The following is a 23,153-nucleotide window of genomic DNA, read 5'->3' on the forward strand; positions in this document are numbered from 1 at the left end:
CGGCACCGACCACGGGGGGGCGTAAGAGCGCTGGATACATGACGTCATATGTATACTGAAAGGCAGATCAGTTAAATAAATAAGTAAATAAAAGGAGATAAATGTGGGTCTCATGCAGTCTTTAAGTCAAAGGTATTTATAGTAAGAGGAGAGTCTCCACTGGGGGGCTCCAAACAAGGGATGTTCAGTGACTGGAAGTGAACAAATATTACATTAGTTATTATATTAGTTATCAAAAAGAGATCATGTAAAATAGCCTAAATGTTTGTGATTTGGTTAAAGAGATAGTTCAGAGATGTAGTAGTTTTAGGGAAGTGTAATGTTTGTCCCACTTTCCCACAATCAGAAACAAAAAAATGCCTTGGAGAAGACTTTTTATGTATTTGGTGTATTCTGAAGTGTGCCTAATAGCAATATTAGGCTATCTTGGCTCATTTGTTGTGTCTATGTTATCAAATAACATAATCATGATCCCATAGGTATCCCGGAATTAAGCGAAACTAAGCAAGTATTAATTATTATTACATGTTAGATCAATTTCATATTGGCTAAATTTAAAATTCTTAAAAGCAAATTTACAGTTAAAAAGCCAGATTTCTTGATTATCACAAAGGAAGTTAAACAGTACATCGACTCAACTCAATTTCCCTGTAATCCAAAGGCGGTAAAAACTATGAATGCTGTTTTTTTGTTTGAAATCATTAGCTCAGTTTGTTTGTCTTTTTTTTTTTTTTTTACTTTTCTTCTGCAAACCATAAGATGAACATTTGGACATTTTGTATAGGATCACATTGTGGAAGAGGAAATTGTAACTGTTTTTTATGTCAATAAAGATGAAGAAGAAAGTGGGGGGCAGTGGCAGGAGAAAAATAAGCCTGTGGGTCAAATCCAGAAAAATATATTTGGCCCGCTGACAAAAGCTGAAGTTTTGATTTAAATAATTTGCATTGCAAACTTTTACATACAGTTTTAACAAACTACTGTAGATAACAAAATAAACACACAGCTCATGTAAAACCCAATCAATATGTTATTTCTCTACTGTCTGTGAGAAACTGTGCAAACTTATCATGCACAGCTATTCAAGAGTTTTGCAAGATTTTATTGGTGGACCACAGCATTTTTGTCACTTTTAATGAGAATATATAGTATTTTTATAGTGTGAGTGATGGTGAAAGAGCATAAAAACTTGCAAAGAGGCAGATGAGCTTTGATGGTTATGCAGTGTGGAATTTAAAGTTTGAAGTTTAGTTGAGTAGATCCACTAAATTCATATTAAATCACTTTGATTTTGTTTTCCATTACCGTATAGGGTTTTCCATCTTTCAGATTATTGATGTAGCTCCTGGATACTGTTTTGATGTCTGAATGTAGCCTTATTTCAATATAAAAATCAATTAGATCAAGTGTGTTGTGTATGTGAGCTCAAAAGTAATGCAAAAATCAATTATTTTTGTATTAATTTATTTTTAAACTGGTTACAAAAGAAAAAAGATTTGGCAGTGAACAAACAGAACCATTTGGAACTACATCTTCTGCTGAGTAATGTAGTGTCAGTAAAAAGGCACCTGGTCACCTTCAGTCATACATATTCATATAGCTACATTAAATATCACTTTTGTACCGTTAAGTGTGATCTACACCAAAGGTTATGTCATTGTACATTATACATACAAATATCCTCTTCACTCATACCTTTGAATCTCTTTGTGTCTCCCTCACAGCTTTACTTTCCAGTGAATGACCAGTGATTCAAATGCCTTTAAAAAGAGCACTTTGTGTGAACCTGTGGCCAAAGTACAGTTACATAATAAAAATGTAAATGCAGTAAGCAGTTTGGATGGAAAAGTCTACTATCATGACATTATTCATGTTGATAAAAGAAGCTTATTACAGGTATGTCTGTATCAACATGTACTTGGCCTTATTTGTCTAGGTTGTGTCGTGTCTTTTCTGTTTTGTTTTGTTTTGTTTAAACATTTCACATTTGTAGCCAGTCCTGCTTGGCTATATCAATGAAAAATCTGAAATTCTTGGTTGTATGCATTATACAATGGTCGTAAACTGGCCTCTTTAGAAACCTGGCTGTGAAACCAGCTGCCAGATCAACTACTCACAGACAACAGAATCTAGTTCATGCTGCAGATAACAATATACACATTTTACTATCTGTATGTTCTCTCTTCTACTGCAGCCTATCCAGTTCAACCCATGCTACTGCACTCTGCTGGCTGATGATGGCATTGCGTATGGCTGCCAGCAACTCTTCAGTGCAGCTCCAGCTGCTGGGCTCCAGGGTGTAGTAGAGCAAGGGCAGTGTCTCAAGCTGCAACTCCTCAGCCTGGCACACTTCTTCCATCACACCTTCGTCCCCACACCGTGGAAAAAACTTCCTGTTTCAACAGTGGGAAGGTGATAAGCAGCAGAAAAAATAGCATCCTTTTTTTGCATGTGAGTGGTTTATGTGTCTGTAGATGAAATAGAATATAAAAAATATATGATGTTTATGTGATACAAACAACAGAGAGGTGATCAAAAATGAATGGAGAGGGAGTTATAATGGGGAGTTACAACTCCAGACTCAGACTAGGGATGTTGTAAATAAATAGTAAATGTCTGAAACTCTTTATCCTAAAATGTGAATAATGTTAGTGTATGCACGTAACTTTCTTGAACAGCAAATAAAAGTGCATTTACCTCAGCTTCTTGTGTTTTTTGTTCTTAGGGTGGATGTGTATGACGATGGGGTAAATCCCCTGTCTCAACAAGCCTTCAACACTGTGCAGCCCCAGCTCTAGCAGACAGTGCTTGTCCTGAAACAGAGACAAAGTGGGATAATTGGATAATGTGTGACAAAGAGCTTTCATCATTGTTAACATGGACATCTTTCCCTTTCCATAAAATGGAATGAAATGGCCGTTACAGGTAAAAGCTGTAATTGCTTATTGACTACATGATGTGTTTATTCATCACCTGGCCGATGACATCCTGTATTGACTGCAGCCGTATGCCCAGAGCCTGCTCTGGAGTGCAAGAATCCAACAAGAATACTCTTTTGTCTTGTCTCTCTGAAGGCTGAATAGGCTCTGCAGACACCAGAAAACAGAGAAAAGATGATATTATGGTGGTGAAATTAGGAATTCTCAACATCGTTGTTCATTGAGTTGGAAAATGTTTGTAAATCACATGTTTTGAATAAGCGTGTATGCTGCGTGCATACCTGGTGGGCAGGTGTTGAAGTTCAACCCAGACGCTGCAGGTTGCAGCAGTCTCTCTATGAGACCGCGGGAGAGAAGAGAGGGGGAGAAGATGACCGGTCGCTTCGTCTGAACCTGCACCGGCTGCACTAAACTGTACGGGATCAAGTGCTCATCGTGACCTGAGAGGACAGGTATACATGCAGGTATGCCCATATTAATGCAAAATGCACGTATACCTTTATGCAAAAAGAACAAACACTGGGTGTTGTATTCTGGGAGCATTGTGGGTGGTTCTTACGTTTGCTGAGTGTATAAAGGACTTGCTGTGTGGAACCAATCCCACGGCAACTGGGGTCCACTGCCTTGACCAATCGAACACTGCCTGATGTTTTCTTCGAGAACTTTATGTATAAAAAATGAAGAAAAATAAACATCCAATACTTATATAGTAATAGTAGTAGTAGTAATAGTAGGCTATGGGTTCTGTAATAGTTTGGGTAGTGATTGAAACTCAGCTTGTTGCTTACTGTATGTCATTTGAATATGAGCAGACTTACTACCTTTTTCTTGAAGTCCTTTTGCTCCATGGCCATTTTCCGTAGCCTTACAAGTAACAACTGCTGCGCCCTTGAATAAAAAACAGTGTAAAATAAGTTATTTACACTCCAAATACTGTGAATGGTTCAAAACCAGGCTTATTGTTTTTCAGAGATACTGTAAGAAATCCAAACTGGCCACAATAAGGTCTAATGTAGTATAGCAGCCAACTCAGGGTCTAATTGGCGTACCTGTTATAGTTGGGCATGGTTCCTGCCTGCAGGTGTTTGGCTGTGCGCGGGTCCACCAGCGAACAGCACCAGTGGTATTTCCCATTGTACCTTGTGTCTGTAACATGTATGATGTCATCACAGGACACACCCAGAGACGGTGGGTCATCGAGAGGCTCAATGCTGAGATTGACACGCACATAGAAGGAGTCAGCACCCATGAAAGTAGGTGACGAGATCTGGGAGCACAGCTCAGTGTATGCTGAGGACAGGAAGCAGAGCTTACATCAGTGAATGAACATAGCTATGTGTTTCACGGGAAAAGGTTTCCAGAATATGGTATAACTGTTTTACATGAACATTTCAGATCTCGGCTCTGAGATAACGGACTCACCCTCTGGGTTGCTCTGGTGTTTGAGTGATGAAAGCTCAGTCCACCACTGCAAAGAAAAGTGGGCAACCTCAGCAGTGCACTGGCCCAGCAGGACACTTCCTCCACCAAACAGAACACGCTCCAGCTTGACAACATAAAGAAAAAACTAATTGTTACGTTACAGTCATGGCTTTATGATCATCTTTTAATCTGTTTTATGTTTGATTACATGTGCACTTTTTGCAATGAAGAATCTCCTGCATTTGTCCCAAAACTACAAATGGGCACATGAGCTGAAGCACACATGCTCTTTTTGAAGTGTACCCTCGTCACACACCGACACACACAGTCACACACCTCCAGCAGCTCACTGCCCTCCTTCAGTCCACATTGTTCCGCTGTGGAACCAGCTCTCACATGGCTGATAAAGATCCCTGTTCGGTTTCCCCCGACTATCGTAATATCATCGGCTAGAGTGGCTCTTCCATGCTTTGGTGAGGTAGGGGGACTTGAAGACGGGGAAATCGGGGGTATCCTGAAAGATGACATGGTTGGGCAGCAATAGATAAAGACGGTGTGATATGTACATTAAGCAAAGCTAATCCTAACCGTACAAAGAGCTGTACAACTTCAAGAGTGCATTCATTTATAAAGCTTAACCTTTCTATGGTTTCTTTTTTGTGCTCTAAGAATCAATTTTATTAGATTAGATTACGTTTGTACTGACAGTTGTTATGCTTTGAAAAAAATGTTATTACATTATTATCAACATTTAATTAAACATCATTAAGTTTCATTAATCTGAATCTGCTAGAAATGCATCTATGGTTGCATAATGAAGCTTCAAGAAACTAATTATGATCATGCAACTGTGTAATAGTCATTAAAGGTCCATCCACTATTATGACTGTCACGACCTTTGTAAAATAAACCCTCTAAAACTTCTTTATACTGCAGTTTGTCCTTTTAGCTGCATCCTCATCAATCTTATCTATGAAGGTGTTAGATTACATAAGTTAATGCTTTAACATTGCGTTTAGTGGCTTTCATTGATAGGCATGAAAACAGTAGGACTGTACCTGGGAACGCTGGGATTGGAGTTGTGTGTAGAGACTGTGGGAAGGTTGACCAGGTCAGGGGGGAAGGCATGAGAGTGCAGGGAGTTCCAGGAATCCCGCAAGGAAGGTTCACTCTGTTCACCTGAAAACACCAGAGAGCCTCATACCTTACACTTGCAATGTGCTACACGCAGCACTGGAATGAATGCTTTCTTATAGTTTGTTTTTAGGTGTATTTGAATACCAAATAACTGAAACAATCAGAGAATTGTTTGAAAGCTATTTGAGACTGTGATGGTCGTTCATGCAAAACATGACAGAATCAAATATACCTGTTATGTTATCATTCTCATCACTGCCCCAAGAGTCCAAGTCAAACCTTTGTGAGAAACAAAAAAGGGATGTTATTGGTGAATAAATTATTTAGGCTGAAAACATATAATAATAGGGTGATTTAAGGCTGATAAACTTACTCTGTGTTGAATCGTCGGTTGATGGAGTTCATACAAGGAGGAAAGGGGAATATGGAGAGACGATTTATTTCCTTTTCATTGTCTTCTGCCTGAGAGTAGAGGGATAAATACCACCAATCCTGACCATGTCTTTCATGTCTTTCATTATTTCTCTCTCTTAATGGTCTGAGCTGTGATACTCACCGACGACAGCAGATTCTCCTCTGAGTTGGAACGAAAATCTGTGAAAGGGCAGAAAGTATATTCAAGTGAATAAAGTATACCTATACAATGTAAATATAAGTTTAAAAAAAAAAATTAAATAAGTATTGTTCTGCACAAACTTCAGAATCAAGTTAGTTAATGAATACCTACCCTCTGAGTTGTCATTGGCTTGGCCTCCAGAGGGTGTCTGTGGCACAGAAAAAACATGTAAATATAATATGACCTCACAGTTAGTAAGAGGAATCCTGCAAGTTATAACATGCAAAGGTTTGCATAAGAATCTGCAATGTCTCATACAATTCAGTTCAATTTAAAGGCTTTTACTTCATTTGCATGACTTCATACAATACAACATTGCCAAAGCATATTAACACAAACCATACAATCATAATAAACATAGATAAATAAAATTAACAACAAAAATACAAAAAGGCATTGGGAACAAGAGGGGCTATCGAAGGTAAGTAAGAGTAACATAAGCTATAAACATACAACAAATGTATTATTAATTAATAAACATGAATTATTGGCTGTGAGGGAGGGCTCACAGAGCTGTAGAGACCATTGCAGGTTGTTCCATATCTTGTCACCAGTCTACAGCAATCCTCCCTCTCTCCTGAGAGGACTGAACGTTTCTCTGAGTCACTTAGATGATGAACTTTGCGAATATTACTTATTATTTTTGCAAAATTTTGGTCTCCAAGATTTTGATACTGGTTGCAGTGAGCTAACAAGTGCAACTCTGTCTCTACTGTTCCTTGGTCAGATTAAGAACACAACCTCTCCTCTTGGAGCGGCCAGGCCTGTTTGAACTGACCTACTTCCACTGCCAGGTTGTGCTGACTCTGTCTGTACTTAGTCAGCATTCTCCTCAGTTTTGTATCAGATAAAGTAGGCTGCCACTGTCTGTTTAGGGCTACATATGTTTCCATTTTGTTCTGAGATTTTGTTCTTTCTGTATTTTTCTCTTTCTTTCATCATAATTTGGTTAGGTCTAACTTTCTGAGTGCATGTGTCGTGAAGCTGAGGCGGTCCTGGTGTAATGACCTGAGTGATTGATGGTTCAAAGACTCAGGAAAAGGGTTTGATACTCTCAGACAATACTACAATCCTTGTCTGGCTGACGAAATTTACTTTTCGGTCCAAAAGCTACATTCCACACATAGCATAATAACAACTTGAGAAAACATGTTGTTGCAGCCCTCAGAACAGTTGGAAATTATCCCTCACACACCACACAAAGACATATTCACAGCAGCTGCGACTCCTATGACTGACAGCAGAACCACAATGAAAACCACTGATACTGATGTAAATTGCAGGGCAGTAGTGATTCTTCTGTTATTGTGAATTTGAGTCAAATTATAATGATGGTAACCACTAATCTGACCTTTCTAAGCAGCTTGTCAGTGCTTTTGGTCTGGGGGCTCAGATCCAGGCCAAGGGAACAGCAGGGGCCGTAGCACTGGTCCTCGCTGCACAGAGACAGGTGGGACTGGGGAGCAGATACAGGAAGTTACATAATGTGTTAAATGTTCTGTGGTTGCAGTGAAAAGACAGTGCTGCACTTCTAGCTTTCTGTATTCCTGTGCAAACTCACGCAGTGCAGACAAGAGCTGCTTTGCTCCATTTTCTCCTGGCTCTTCTCTCTCTCTCTCTCCAGCTCCCTCTGCTGCTGCTCCAGGTTGGCCTGCAGCTCTGCTATGCGTTTACGCAGACGATTCTTGTCCAGGAGACAGTCAGTGTACTCCAACTGCAGGCTGTCCCGACTACGCAGGGCCTGATGAGGACAAAAAGACAGAGAAAAGAAGTTTGCCTGGTGTAAGAAATGTTAGGACTACACACTGCCAGACTCAACTGCAAGACAACTAAATACAGATTGTTTGGGACACGAGAACTATGACAGTCTAGGCTCCATTCAGAGATTGTACACACACTGACCTGATCCCTCTCCTTTTCCAGCTCCATGATCTGGTTGAAATAGGACATGCTCCTCTTCTGCTCGGTCTCCCAGTCCAGCTGGAGAGTCCTCACCTTCAGCCGTAGCTGCTCACACTGCGACTCCATCTGCAAACATAGTTCACCATTACAACCTCTATTCAAAGGCAGAAAGGTCATTTTTACAGTGGAACAATCGATAATAAGAAATGAATCACTGGTTTTTCCAGCAAATTCATTTGAAAACTGCTTTTTAAAAAGTGAAAAACTACAATGTATAAGGTATTAATATGTATCAGGTGGTGAAAAGTGTTCACCTTGTCCCTGTGCTCCTCGGCACACTGTAGCTCGCCCTGTATTCTGGTGATGATGTCGCAGAGCTCCTGCCTCTGCTCTGCAGCCTCCATGCGGTCCTGCTGCAGGATATCCATCAGGGCCTGGGGTAAACAACACAACAACATTTTTAGAACATGAATCAGTACAACTACTCGAGACATCGCCAGGTACATCTAAAAAAAAGCACCCTAGCTGATTTAGACATGAAAAGAGACTTTTTTAAGATGCTTTCAGATCATAAACTCTATTTAAAAACATACTATGACTCCATTCGTAGGAACTGAGTCCTTTGTCTGAATTCCCGTAGTCTCAGCTTTCTGGACCTCTATACGGTGCAGCGGCTTTTCTGGTAAAACAGGTGGTGAACCGTGTCCTCCATTGGACAGCGAACTGTTTTTTTTGACTGGCGTAGTATTTCCTGGAGGGTTGATTGTTTGTTTCTCTGCCTCTGTCAACCTGGACTTAAGCTCCTCTACCTGTATGGAGACAGAGCACCACAGCCATAAAAAAACATACCCTGACATTTTTAACATGTACACATTTCCTTTTCTACACCAGGCATTTCTTGTTCTGCTGTAAAACATGTTTTAAAATGGAACAACATGGCTAAAAGGCTTTGTATCTATATTACACTGTGGTTTAGGAGAAAATGAAACCACAGATATTCAATGGTATTCGCAATTTATACCTCAAGTGGTTCAGTAAACATGTTGTGGCAGCACTCAAACTAAACAACAGGGAGACTGATGAAATCTCTGTTGGTCTGAACTGAACTTCAGGTCTCAGCTTCACCATGACTGCCTCGGGCAATATTATTTGCTCTCTTATCATGCCATCAAGCAGAACGCGTGGGTTTTTTTTCTAAGCCTCTGCCAAACTTGACATGATTTTGTGATTGAAACTGTATCACTGGCAACCAGATGTTCACCAGCAAGATTAGAGAACAAGCTGAGAGACCCGGGACTTACCATTATTAGCAGATTCACAAAAATATGTTTGTGCAGCACGTATACAGTAGCTGCTCTTAAACATTGTGGATCAGTTGAGAAAATGTGGTCGTGTAGAGTGGAAATGACTGATTTGCCTCTGACTGATTGAGTGCAGTTTCTCAGTGCAAGACAACTCCCGGATATCAGTATCTAATAATATGTGGCCAATGAGGTTAAAATTAGGCCTACTACAGAAGCTCCAACAACTCACCTGCATCAGTAGTTCTCTCTCACGGGTGGAGGCCTTGCCTTGCTCCTCCAGGGCTCTGGAATACTTCACAGCCTGCTCCAGGTTTCTGTCTTTCAGCTTGCCCAGCTCTCGACTGGCCACCTCGCAGTCTTGACGCAGCCTTGAGATCACAAACCATCCAGTGCAAACATTCTCTTACTGTTTCTCTTTGATTCATTTTTGTGCAACATAGCGTAGATAGTGGAAGAAAACATGATGTGCTTTGTGTGGCATTACAGTTATTATCAGTTGACCTCAAAAATGGCTTTAAATCAAAAAGTTGTCATTAATTATTCTCCGAGGCAGGATTTTCTGTGCACAGCCACGATTTCATGCGAATAGCAGGAGGTAAACTAAGCTACCTAAAAATCTCAGACAAACCTCTCTAGTTGCAGTCTTTCGTGACGTAAGTCCTGAGCTTTACGTTCAGCACGGCTGCGTTCCTCCTCCGCCATCCGGCAGCGTTGAGACAGACGTCGTTCGCACATACGGCTGTTACGAAGCTGCTCCCTCAGTTTACGCACCTCCAGCAGCAGGAACTGAGTCAAACCCTCCGGACCTTCCTCATCTGGGGATTAAAGACAGGTGGATAGGTGTTGAAAAGGAAGTGTATTATTATATGTCCAGCTCCTGAATGAGTAGCGTGCATTACTACTTGTCATATACAGCACCTATATATCTGGATAAACAGAGAGAAAGCAACTTTTGTGAATTTAACTGTTTTTAAAATTCCCACATTGGCTCTACAAGCTTTGAAACTGTCTTTGTGTATTCTATGCAAAGTCATTTTTTCCCCAACTCAAAAAGCCTTTCCATAAAGTCCCAATCAAGTCCAGAGGCTAATGTTGTTTCCTCAAATGAAATCACTCACACAAGACAGTTAGGGACATTTTTCTGATGAATCAGATTACTGGTGATGTACAAAAGCCATTAGTCAGCTGTACCACATAGATAGTCTTGCCTGCATGAGTAGATATTTCTCTATTTCCGATGAAGTGAAGTGTCTTTTTATTGAAGGGCATTCATTCATTCTTCCTCACAATGGACAAGGTTGTTTTTTAATCCTGAAGTCAATTTGAGATTTGAGTCACTCTCAAGTCTGTGCCTCGTGACTAGTGTTCACACCTCTGTCATCTTCCCGTCTATTGATCTGCACGTGGATCAGCAGACAGGACAGCAAACAAACTACAAACCCCATGCTTACCCAGTATAAGGGAGCAGCGCTGCGTTGGTTGCTCTCCAGTCAGCTGTGTGTACTGCTCTGGGTGATAAAACTCCAGTGATTCCATGAAGGCCTGAAGACCTCGCTGGCCCTGACCACGCAGAATATCCAGCAACCGGCCTGTTCAACAAAATGGATAAAGTCTGAAAGCTAGAATCATGTGGAGTAATACATCATCCCAGGTACAGTAAATGTAAAACCCCAAAAAATGTTACCTCTTTGATGTGAGTGTCACTTACACCTGTAGTCACGTACTTCACACATAATCAATGACTGGCACAATCATCAGCTCACTTACTGGCAATGACACAACAATAATATGGATTTGGTATCAGACCAGATGTTTGTCTTCCTCCCATCTTTACTTGCAACATCTTTCCTTTATCTTTACCTTCCTTTACTCCTCATTCTTCCCTGTCTGCTGTACATTCCCCTTTACTTAGTGAAGTCTTTCATCTTGCTCTCTCTTTAGTTCCAGCCGCGTTCTCTCACTGCAACATTTATCTTTACCATCTGTTCGTTTCTGACAACCTGCTGTCCGATAACGCACACGTAATGTTTCTTATCGGGATTTTCTAAAAAAGAGACACCCTTGTGGTTTTGTGTGTTTTACAACATTAAAAGAGCAGTTCAGGTATTATTCACATGAAAACCAGTTGACCTGTCTTCATGACAGTGGGGTTTTGAAAGTTACGGGCATTTATATGCACCAGTCAGTGAAGTGTAATGAAAGATGCACTTTGGGAAATGTAGGATACAGTGTTGTAGGAGCTGGACCGACACTAGGTTTGAAAAGTGAAGATACTGTATCTCTTTTTGTTCCCCAGCTTCAAGGAGATGCAATGCCAACTCACTGTAACACTCCTTTATTATCAGCTTGCAGAGCAGTTTCCTGTCTTCTAGGCAAACATTTACAAAAGTTAATCTTCTAATCTGAATCTCCGTTTCCTCACATGTTTCTTGTCATTAAAAATGTGACAAATGTAATCTGTGAGGTAAAATTGAAAGCTGATGGTTTTATGATCTGAAACTATGTTTAAAAAGTATATTACAGTAAGAAATGTAGCTGACTGGCGAACATATGCATGACTAATCGCATGATCTCTTATGTCATGTTGAATAAAAATGAATAAACCGGATAATCTTGCTTGAGGTGTTCAATTGTGCTGCCTGGCTCGTGTTACTGTGTTTTGATTTATTGACGTTTTTTAAAATGAATCCTGGTTTTTCTCACCGGCCTTGCTGATGCGCAGAGGGTACTGTGTAGAGTTAAGCACCTCATCTTCATCCTGTTCATCGATGACTTTACACTGCCGCAGATACGGGGTCAGTTTGGCCGGATTGAGGATGCGCGTGAGCTTGTGTCGCACTCCCTCCACGCGATCCCACATCTCCTCACAGCGATCCTCTGACCAGAGCGGATGCGATCGAGCCTCCTCTTGAGCCATGTCACCCTCCTGCTCCCAATCTGTCACACCTGCAAGAGAACGAAACAACACAGTCAGGAAAAATGACTGGGATCTACTGTAAGAAGGATTGTGCACAAGAAGACAGAAATATTGTGCATGCTTTCATTGTTTTGCATTAATTGATTGACGGCAGATATGTTTTGTCAGCAGGTCATGTCTCCTCCACTGGGACAATTTAACCCTGGGGGGCAAGTTTGCAGACTTATCTTATATGAAGTCCTAGACAAAATATTTTCTCTGATGGAGAATTCCAATGGCATTTGTTACTGTCTGACTATGCTTATCTGTACCAAGTAGATCATTACAGTATGCCTGCTGTTATGATTTCTAAACAATTACAGTCTGCCTACTTTTCAACACAAAGATAAGACAACAGAAGCAAACATTTAAGGAACCCCTTTGAAATATGTTTAAATTCCTCCATTTTCAAGCCTTAATTAACATGAATCGTCCATGTCCAACACTGATAAAAATCATTCTTATAGATGAATAAAGAATTATTGGTCTGCTGCTGCATAGTGAGGGAATGAATTGGAGCTCTTTACTGGAAATCAGCCAAGGAATGCAGAGGATGGACTTACTCCCTTTGAAATACTCTGTGTCTCACATAAGAGGGCAACTCGAGTGAGTGAAAGCCAAAATTTGTTGCATGGATGAAGGAGAACTTGCAGCCTGTGAGTTAATATAACTAGAGCAGTGGTTTTAGACACTATTTAACTTTTGTAGAGCATAGGTTCTGTAAGAGGGTCATAAAGTATAGTGGGGAGGACAATTTGTGGGTCAGTGTCTCAGAGCGCTGGAATGAAAATACTGGCGTGACTCATATTGCACACCTAACACACCAGGGGCCCACAGACAAAAGCTTTCTTAGGCCCATTCACTTCACACTGTGAGGGAGAGACGAGGAAAGTGAATGGAGTAGAAGTAGAGATTTTTTTTTTTTTAAACTTAAGCTAACCGTGAGTTGTATTACAAACTACCTACAAGTAAACGTTCAACGGAAGGGGTTGATTCCCTTATCGCTCATGCAAAGGAGATAAATCTTTTACTAGGTCTCCCAATCGAGCAAGAAATCGCTGAACAAGCCACACTACAACAACACAAGCCTTCCAAAGATGTGTTGATTTACAGGCAGAATCACACATCTCGTTTTAGTTGGTTTAACAAATGTAATGAGTCCGCTGTAATCACACGGAGGCCCAAGTCACCACTTTCTCTCTCCTCTCACTGCAGTCTGAGATGTGATGCATGAATTTCACTTTATTTTATATTGCTTTAGATCATTTTGGCTGCTGATAAGCTTAAGAAGGAAATGTTAAGGCATCACTCCATGCTCTGATAACTTGTGAAGGGCATTTTTCTTTATTGAAGACATTCTTATATTATGAATCACTTAAATCTCTCTTTTTTTTTTCTTCTTTACCAATAATGAGAGTGAAGTACGCGCTGCCCTGTGCAGCTGATCTGCAGCTGTTTGAGCTAACAGGCAGGCCGAGGCTTGTCTAGATGCTCTGGAATCTCTGCCATTACACATAAACAGACTATTGAGACACTGTCCTGCAGTGATTACCGCTAAACTCCTCCTCCGGGCACCTAGAGTAGTAGAAAACACTCACCCACATTGGACTACTATCTGGCAATGTGATCTTTCTGAAACAACCACAGGCGCCTGGAATCCAAAAAGCTTTCCATTCCCCGAACATCATTTAAAAACCCAAATCCTGACACAATGTTGGGCTTCCATAGTGCATCTCTATATCTGACTTTTATTAAATGAAATGTGTTGTTTAAAATTTGCATATTGTAGGCAAAATATCTTTTCTTAATGCCTTCAGGAATATTATAACATGAATAACTTCACAGGTTCACATGTGGGGATCTGACATCTAAAATGTTAGTTCTGAGTTTTCTTACTTATAACGTTAACATGTTTATACTTCGTGTGAAAGTATGGTAATAAATTATAGTAGTATAATAAAAAAATGTTTTTGCTAAATTACCAGGTTTTAAAATAATTGCTGCTTTGAGAAGAGAGATGTTTTATGTTAAATGTGTCAAGTGAGAAATTATGCAAAATTTAAATTGAATTGAAGTGACTTGATACTTTCCACAGACTGCACTATTTTACTTTTTTATTTTTTTTAATTTAATGTAAAGTATCTTATATTGGCTACATGCCAGAATTACATATCTACACGTATATGAGGATTTAGATTATTGCATGAAGTTAAAGATAAATATGCCAGTGTAGTCTATTTCATTTCCTTGACGCAAACTGGAACCCATACCTGAATCTTCACTGCATCTTAAATGAATGAATATACCAGCAGTAATGCAGTCCGTGTGCCACATTACGCGTAATGTAAGCCTATATGTGGACTGCACAGTCCGTCAATCATTCCCCGGTGACACATCAAAAGAGTAAACATCCCATTAAGTGTTGAAATCTTAAATGCAGACTTACCACTCATGTTTTCGACCTGCTTGAATCTGGCTTTATGTGTAGACTAACGTATAAATCACGTTTTCGACATCCCATTCAAGTCCAGAGGGGAGTAAAGCGAGAAACAGTGAGGTCAGAGTGTGTGGGCGGCTGGGCGCCACCTGACTGCTGCGGAGCGCACAGATCATTTACGCACACCTTGGTGCGCTAAACTCCGCCACCCTCAGTCTACCACAACCGGCCAATGGGCAGTCAAGAATAACGCAAAAAGTCCCCATTAATCATCGCAGCGGATTGCCTCTGTGGAAAGCAAATAAGGACCAAAGTTTGTTTTAATACAATCCTTCGCTAGATGGCGCTTTCAACCAACTATTGTCTAATAATGAAGATCTTTAGGCTGTAGCATCAACACTGTTTCTGAATGTGCAGTGAAGTGAGGAAAAAGTGTGTGTTTATCCAGGATTTACAGAAGGCTTCGTTAAGCTGCGAGTTTTGTAATAAAGGCTTTCCACAGAAATTTGTGGCAAGTACCTTTAAGAGAGTGTGTGACTCACTAACACTGTGACTCACTTTCCAACTGATTCGTTGCCACCAGGGGCAGAAAATAACTTTTTGCAATTTTAAAAGTAGGCTATTAAACACTTTGTATCATTGGGCTTCGTCGCCTAGAGGTGAGCAGGTTAGTCACCAGCACTGCCCAGGAAACCTGAACCAGCTGTCACACCTAAACACCATGACACACAGTTTCATCCTCACTGTTTTTTAATGCTGGCTCATTCGTTTCCTACATAATGACTATTGTTAATGTAGTATTGAACGAGGGGGAACAGCTGACTCATACAATGGTTATATTAAAATACTACCAGTTTACACATCAGTAGATTAGGGATTTACCCTGGAAGTGAAACGAGGGAGTAATGCAAAGTTTAAAACAAGTAGAAACAAGTGTGTCAACTGAAAAAGAAAAAAAAGAAGAATCATAATGACAGGGCAATAAATACTTGAAGAAATAATGGCAGAGGATAGAAGCTTTTCAGAGCATTTGATGAGGAGATTTTTCGGAGAAAACTGACAGTTTGAAATTTTGGAGGTATATTTGATTGCTACTGTATGTTGCAACAAAAATCAATCTATAAAATAACATACAGACGGTGACAAATTAAAGGAAAAAACAACATAAACTCTCTTAGTAAGGTGTTGGGCCAAACCGTGCCACCAGCTTCATTGAGCTTTAAAAATGATTTTCTAAACTCTCTAAAATCTACTAAAGGGATGAACACCATTCTTCTAAAATATATTCCCTCATTTGGTGTTTTGATGATGATGGTGGAAAAATCCAAAATCTCCCATAGTCTTTCCCATACATATAAATGCAGATGTCACTTCAGTCACTGTTCCTATTGAAACAGTAGCCAGTTGAGCAGTCATTGTGATTGAAGCTCCTGCCATTCGCGCCACAACAATCAATCCTCTTTCAAAGTCGCTCCCATCTTTTCCTCTTGACATCTTGATTCAAAATCAGAATCAGCTGGGTGGCCTGCTCAGCATTTTTATATATACCTCGGATAATGACTGGATGTTGATTGCTTAATTAATTGCCTTATAGTACCACGCAGCGCACTTGTGTGAAAGCATCTGCATTTGTTACATTTCTCCACTCATTTATTAAGACTTTTCCTTGAACTTGTCACCCGTCTGTACATAAACAGCTGCAGCGTATAACTTATGAGTGTGGGGTAGAAGGGATGGAGGGGGTGGTGTGAAACGTGTGAAATGTGAACGAGACAGGAAATACGGGGTGCCCGGCAGAAGAATGTGTCTTTTTCTTGGCATCTGTGCAGGAAATGTCACGCTGCCCTCCATCTGTGGGCTCTCCCCTGAATAAACAGGGTTTCTGTTTGGGGTCTCAGTAGTGTTGCTACTGAAACATAGCTTGGGGCTATAAAATATAAAGCAAATAAAGATGCAACAGGAAGTACAGTTAGGTGAAGAAGCTCACTCTGTATATGAATAAACTGGGAAGTGTGTGGTTGTTTGGTTTGTATAGCTATTTTTATTTCCATACTAACCACACAACCACACACATACCCAGCCAGTTTATTCATTTACAGAGTGAGCATCTTCAACTCACGCACACTCGCTATTGCATCAGTGGTTGTATACTTGTCTCAAAGTTTTGCAAAGCTTGCTGAGCAATCTTGACTAATATCATATAATGTAACCTTGTATTGGGATTTCACATGGTTTCATTAACTTTTATCTGTGAATCTGGTGAGAAATTACAAACAGGAAATAGGGGAGGTCATTTGAATAGCTCGATTTCCTCATTCTGTTTTTATCTTATTTTGAGCTGTATCATCTTTGTCGGCCCCTCTTTTCACAAACTCACATCTTATATCTATCTTCATTATTCTCTCTCGCTCCTCTGTTTAATTTCTCTTAGTGTTACTGTCTGTGACCTTTTACTTTTTGCCTTTCTCCTCAAACAGATCAATCCATCCTCGGGCAGCGTGTCCAGGCCGTGGTGCAGGGAGGGGAGGGAGCGCCGCAGTGGATGAGCATTCCTGTTGTTTCTGAGGTGACGGCGGCACAGAGGAGCTATTGACAGCAGCGCTGGACCCCACAGTTTGCTCATGCTGGAATGTGTGATATTGTGACATCTCAGTCACACAGAAATAGATGCTGCAGAATTCCTAAAATGCAGTTTTTTGCTTTTCATTTTCTGTTGTGAACTTTTAGGTATGAGCAGTAAACCACATGCAAAGAGCTAAAGGGTTTGTTCCAAAGAACACATTGCAGAAAACAGTTTTGATTCATCACTTCCTCTATGCTATTTTGTTTGACGTGCACCTTCACCCAACAGGAACTCAAAAGTAGAGCCTGATATAACCATCACTGCTGCAGGTTGTAGAATAAGTAGGTTTCTTAAGTTAGATTTGTGTAATATGTGTGTGATTATTATATTAAATTATATTATAAATGCATTTTAGACAACATGCTTCCCTGCCCCAAATGCACAACACAGGACCAAATCAGTTATCTGAATTCATTTAAATATACGCCTTCACACATTCAACAATGTACAGCTCCAACAGCACCAGCAGTCTGTGGGTTTCATTTCTATGTTCGTTGCACTCCACTCTTGCACAGCACACAACAGGCCTGGCTCTTCACCCAGTAGCTGACCCCCCATGGCTCCATCTGTGACTCAAGCCTGGCTGCTGCACATAATCGCCCCTTTGTGTCTTTGAAGAATGTGTCTTTTTTGACTTTTTTTTTTGAAAAGCAGAGGCACAGAGATAGTCGAGGACATGAGTAATTGAGACAGATTTAGATCTCCACATGTGATTTATGTTTCCTTTGTAGGCAGGACACTGTGACAGTAGCTTTCAGTATTGATCAGGCAGGCTGTCATGAAGATACCCTTAATGCTTTATGATAAAATTGAGATTATAAGTAAGAAATGAACATCAGGCACCAATAAAACTGATGTTGTAAATGAAGATTTATTTCCAGACGTTCTGCCCTGATGTTCTGCTCTGATAGTGATACAGGCATGCAGTTAATACGTCCTGTCATTCTGAAACTGTGTCCTATATGGCAGCGCCAGTGTAGCTTGATGAGTTCTTATCCATCTTATCCCTGCAGCGATGTGGATGACATGCAATTTCCTGTTTAACATGGAATCAACATCAGTAACACCAGAGGGTCAGAGTGAAGGAATTCATATTGAAGCAAACAAAAAGCTTAGAAAAACAATGAGTGGGACAGAAATATTAAAGCAAATAAACTAAAGGACACTTTTAGGGGGTGTTTATTTATCGTTGAATGAACTTTTTGGGGTTGAAACATTTTAGTAGTCATGCAAGAAGATTGTTAATTTTCCCTGACATCCTTCAAATCAAATGACACGTCATATATAATGGAGACAATGCCGCTGATCGTATACTACACACAAGAAGGAACTGTGGTTGTGCGCTCAGTTAAGAGCTGTGCCTACATAATACAGCTACTTTTGAAGTATTATAGGAAAAAATAAGGAAAAATATAAACCATGAATGTACACTGTAGGTGTACAAAAAGGCTCAAGCTGCTCAGCTCAAGGCTTACAGTAGTCAGCCAATAAGTACTCTTGTTCCCCACACAATGACACTCAGGGTATGGCATCCAAATGATTGATTATACTGCTCTGTGTTTTTTTTTACATTGCTATATGCCTACAGACATGCAGAAATGTACACACACACAAACACACACACACGACTTTGTGGTGCCAGAGAAAACTGATGCCCAGGCTTGCTTCCCTTCCTGTCACTCTCCTTCCAGAGCAGTGAGGTTTGAGTCGACGTTTGAATTACAGGGTGTAACATAGCTGTCTAAATCTGAGTCCCACCACACATTCGAACTGCAGACATGGACAACTTCACCGACCGCTTCACATCAATTTTCCAGATACACAAACAGTTTTAAAAATGCATCTATTGCTAACCACATAGTAAAAGTTGCCTCGAAAAACAGGAAAAAGGTCACATACTGTATAGTGATAGATCAGTCAGCATAAATGTGTGTGAATGAGTATTTATGCATGTGTGTGTATTTATGCTCATATTTCAGCGCATGTATTGTAGGTGGTTCTGTTTCTGGCTTTCTTTTAAAAAAACATGCTTAAAATGACAAACTAGGAGATGACATCCAGAGGCCGCTGTGCTCAGTCAAGGGGTCATGTTTGCCACAAGCTTCACCTGCTGCTGGATCATATTCCCCTTGATTTAGGGGTTCCCTTCTTATTGGCAACAACCAAACAAACACAAGCAGGAAACCACCACTTCTCCTGGGAATGACAACAATAAAGCAAGAGGGTGTCAGGGTATGTTAGGGTATGTCTATTTTGAGCTCTACACAACAATGTTTATGTCTGAAGTCCCACAAACTTTTTTCATCCAGCGCAGATTTTAACAAGAGTATTTTAAGTTCATTACAGGATAGAGAAGATGTGAGTTATAGGAAGCCATTTAGTTATAAACACTGGAGCCTATTTCCATGTCCAGCATTTGTGTGCGTGCTCAGACCATGAGTACAGTGTGTCTGGAAACACAAAGACTGGTGTCAGTGTTCTCTCAGACATCACCATCGGCATGCCCACCCAGCAGACATACAGGAACCGGGGATTAATCCTTACCGGGCATCTGTGACTCACTCAAAGCTATTGAACTCCCCCAGCTTCTCTCGCTTTCACTGATCTGCTGTCAAGAGACTGAACAATATGAGCAGAGAACATCTTAAGCGTTACTGTAATGAACTGTGCAATGTTTTTGACTGGTGAACCCTTAAAGTAAAGTCAAATCTACTCACAGCCTCAGTCATACATGCACAGATCTCAACAATTATGATATTTTTCAGGTTGATATAATGTAAGTTATAAAGGAGAGATGTGTTAAGAATTTTAGCTCAAGAACTAGAGAAGAGATGGGGAGGTAGCAGGTTAAATCCCAAGTGATCTGAGTCATCTGGGTGACTGTACGGCTTTGTCCGAAATCACTTCAGCTCAGCTTTAATGTCAATACGCGTACAATACACTGCACACAAAGTCCTGTCAGTCCAACATAGTGAAACCCTTGGGTGAGGCGTTGCTTATCTGCGAAGAATAGCAGGTGTGTCACACTGAAGATTTGAAACACAATGCATTGTTCCATATTTACAGTAGATTGTTCAGCAATATAAATAAATAACAATGATAAACTGAGTTAGACAGAGTTTTAGAACATGTAAGTGTTTTGGAACATACTTATGAACATACTTTTTTTAAAAACTTTTTTAAAATGTTTTAATTTTTATGATTATGTTATGTTACAATCAAATAAAACCTAACCAGGCACATGTGAAATGATCTAGTTCAACAGCATAGAGGTAGATTTTGTTCCAACAATGGTTTGAGATGTTTCTCTATGGGTGTTTTGATATGATACAGGAAATGACTATTTGATACTTCATAGATAGATTTATAATTTATGACTTATGAGAACTAGTCAACAGTCAGCTGTGTCCTGTTTTGGACCATTTCACTTTTCTAAAAAACATCTGACCCCTAAATTTAGACAGAGTTTCTAAAAACAAAGGTGAAAATGACTTTCAGGAATAAGTACTTTGTATCTGTATGGTTATTTTTTTTCCATTGTATTGCAGCATAGAAAGCACTGAGGACTGACTTTACAATGCTCTATTGTTTCTGGGCCAACACTCAGCTTCCTGGCTGGTCCTAATTCACGGAAACAGTCGGTAGTCCAAACAAAGACACAGGGGTTGGCTTCTTTCATCTACCCCTGAACTCAACTGTCCACACATCTATACCTCAAAATTCTCCAAACGCACATCTAGGTTTCACGAGAACAAGAGTCTAACCTAGATCTGTTCTCCAGAGCAGGAACCAGAGTCACAAAGCCAGAAAGAAAGAAAATACATCCAGACTGATGGACACCCACGACGAAGGATGATCATCTTCATACATGACTCTGCTAAATATGTTTTTATTGGATGAACCTCTCCGGTCTGAGGGACAGTAATGATGGCAGTAGCTGTTGAACACTAAATGGGTTTTAGCGTCTGAAAGGAGTCAAAGCTTCTTGTCTGGCTCTCTGATTTGTGAGACATTTCCTGTGAAGAAAACCTTTTTCTGTGTCAGAGGCCTTTCATCCTGTTTGACTCAAACACCTTCCTCTCTGCCTCCCTCTCTTTCCTCCTCTTATGCCCATGAGCTTCAGGTTTTGGTCCGTTTTTCCTCTTTTATCCATGTCGAATCTCTGTTTTTCTGTTTATATCTCTCTGTCATGTATAAAACTGCCCTCCTTCCAGAACTCAAATGTACAGTTTGATTAAAGGGACGTTCAGTCATGCAGTTGCTGTAAACTCTTATATAATTTGAACAATCCTTGACAGAGACAACAACATTTCATCCTGATCACTCGCCATCACTCTCTCCCTCTTTTTATCCCTCTCTTTGTCCTCTCGGTTTTCTTTTCCTCGCCATCACAATCACTGCTCATCAGAGAGTGTCTGATATTTTGCAGCTGTTTTCAACAGGAGCTGCAGTGTTCAAACCCCCCCCCCCCCCCACCCCCACCCACCCAGATTCACAGCGACGTTGATCCCTCCATTTCTCATGTCTGTTCTCAAGGCCGTCTCCTCTTCCCCTCATGTCTCCTTCTCTTCACCCACCTCCCCTTTTTTCCTTTGCTCGGGGTCGACAGCCCTGCGCTCTTTTTTCTTTCATCTCATCCCTCAGTCGATTCAGTCTCTCCTGTGTTTCCACTCTCTCTTCATCTGTCATGGTAAATTCATTTTTGGCCTTGGAAATAAATGGATTTCTGATCAAATATACATCATAACCTCTCAGTTTGAACTTCTGGGCTCCAGTCTGAAGGATCGCTGTCTTTTGTTCATGCTGAGGAATCTCTTGACTGATTTTTTTTGTTTCTCAGGGGGCAGCAGCTGCTGCCAGCACTAACCCCTCCCTACCTCCATTAGGCATGTAAGTGAAACTGCATACATCTCTAAACCCCTGGTACTCACTGGGAGGCCAGACATAATCATGGGAACATGCCTGTGTCACATTTTTCATTCCTTTACTTTAGAGGGTGCAATGAAAGTGACTTATAGTGGGCTTCCACTACATTAACTGGCCTTTTTTGCTATAAGACTCATGGTCTGATGTCCTTATAGATGTATATGTTTATGTACATGTACACATAAAGATGTGTGGTGATGCATACATAACCAGCATGTGCCTATAAGTTTGTATTTCTGTTTTAGATCAGCAAACACCAAATACACACAATGATGCAGAAGAATACACTGATACCATGCAACCAGAAGAAAATGTCAAACTGCTGCAGCATTCAAATGACTCTGATATTAAAAATTAAACAACCAATATTATTGATACAATTGTAAAGGGTGGAAGGGGCTGTGAGCTTTCCACAGTGCAAGATCAGTGGTTATCCCCAAACTTTGAAAATACCTCTGAAAACGGGATCAAATACTCAAAAAGTTCCCTTTGAAAACATCTAATCCTGCTCTCACACACACACACACACACACACACACACACACACACACACACACACACACACACACACACACACACACTACTGCTGCATGCCAGATTGAAAGTTGGTTATGAGTGCATTTGTGTCATGAGTTAAGCCAATAGGTGACAGAGGGAAGAACGGTTAACAACACCCACGGGAGCTCTCAAGAGATTACGTTTACAGAACTGAGTAAACGTCAGAGATGATATCTGTGTGCATGTTTCATTGCGTTTGCTGCACATATCCAAGTCAGTGCTGCCTATGTACCAATCTGAACCTGGTTCACATGCTGTACATTTGTCTGAGGCAGAGAGGATCTGAGGTCAAGACCTGATGCGTTCAGACACCTGGAGGCTCCTCACACACAC

At 40.5% G+C, this 23,153-nt stretch overlaps 1 protein-coding gene across 1 annotated transcript; it reads right to left on the reverse strand.

Moving 5' to 3' along the window:
* Positions 1 to 2,185: 2,185 nt before the first annotated feature.
* On the reverse strand, positions 2,186 to 17,361 carry zmp:0000000896 (caspase recruitment domain-containing protein 11). Its single transcript, XM_062439344.1, has 24 exons — positions 17,168 to 17,361; positions 12,024 to 12,313; positions 10,772 to 10,909; positions 9,949 to 10,135; positions 9,550 to 9,688; positions 8,610 to 8,825; positions 8,331 to 8,450; positions 8,017 to 8,142; positions 7,676 to 7,855; positions 7,466 to 7,570; positions 6,226 to 6,262; positions 6,051 to 6,092; positions 5,872 to 5,956; positions 5,731 to 5,777; positions 5,420 to 5,540; positions 4,698 to 4,875; positions 4,362 to 4,485; positions 3,989 to 4,229; positions 3,758 to 3,827; positions 3,499 to 3,601; positions 3,221 to 3,379; positions 2,974 to 3,086; positions 2,698 to 2,813; positions 2,186 to 2,393 (listed from the first exon to the last, which is right to left on the reverse strand). The coding sequence occupies exons 1-24, from the start codon at positions 17,359 to 17,361 to the stop codon at positions 2,186 to 2,188; spliced, it is 3,339 nt and encodes a 1,112-aa protein (XP_062295328.1).
* Positions 17,362 to 23,153: the final 5,792 nt, after the last annotated feature.

This window comes from Scomber scombrus, chromosome 18, assembly GCF_963691925.1.
Source record: "Scomber scombrus chromosome 18, fScoSco1.1, whole genome shotgun sequence".
NCBI lineage: Eukaryota > Metazoa > Chordata > Actinopteri > Scombriformes > Scombridae > Scomber > Scomber scombrus.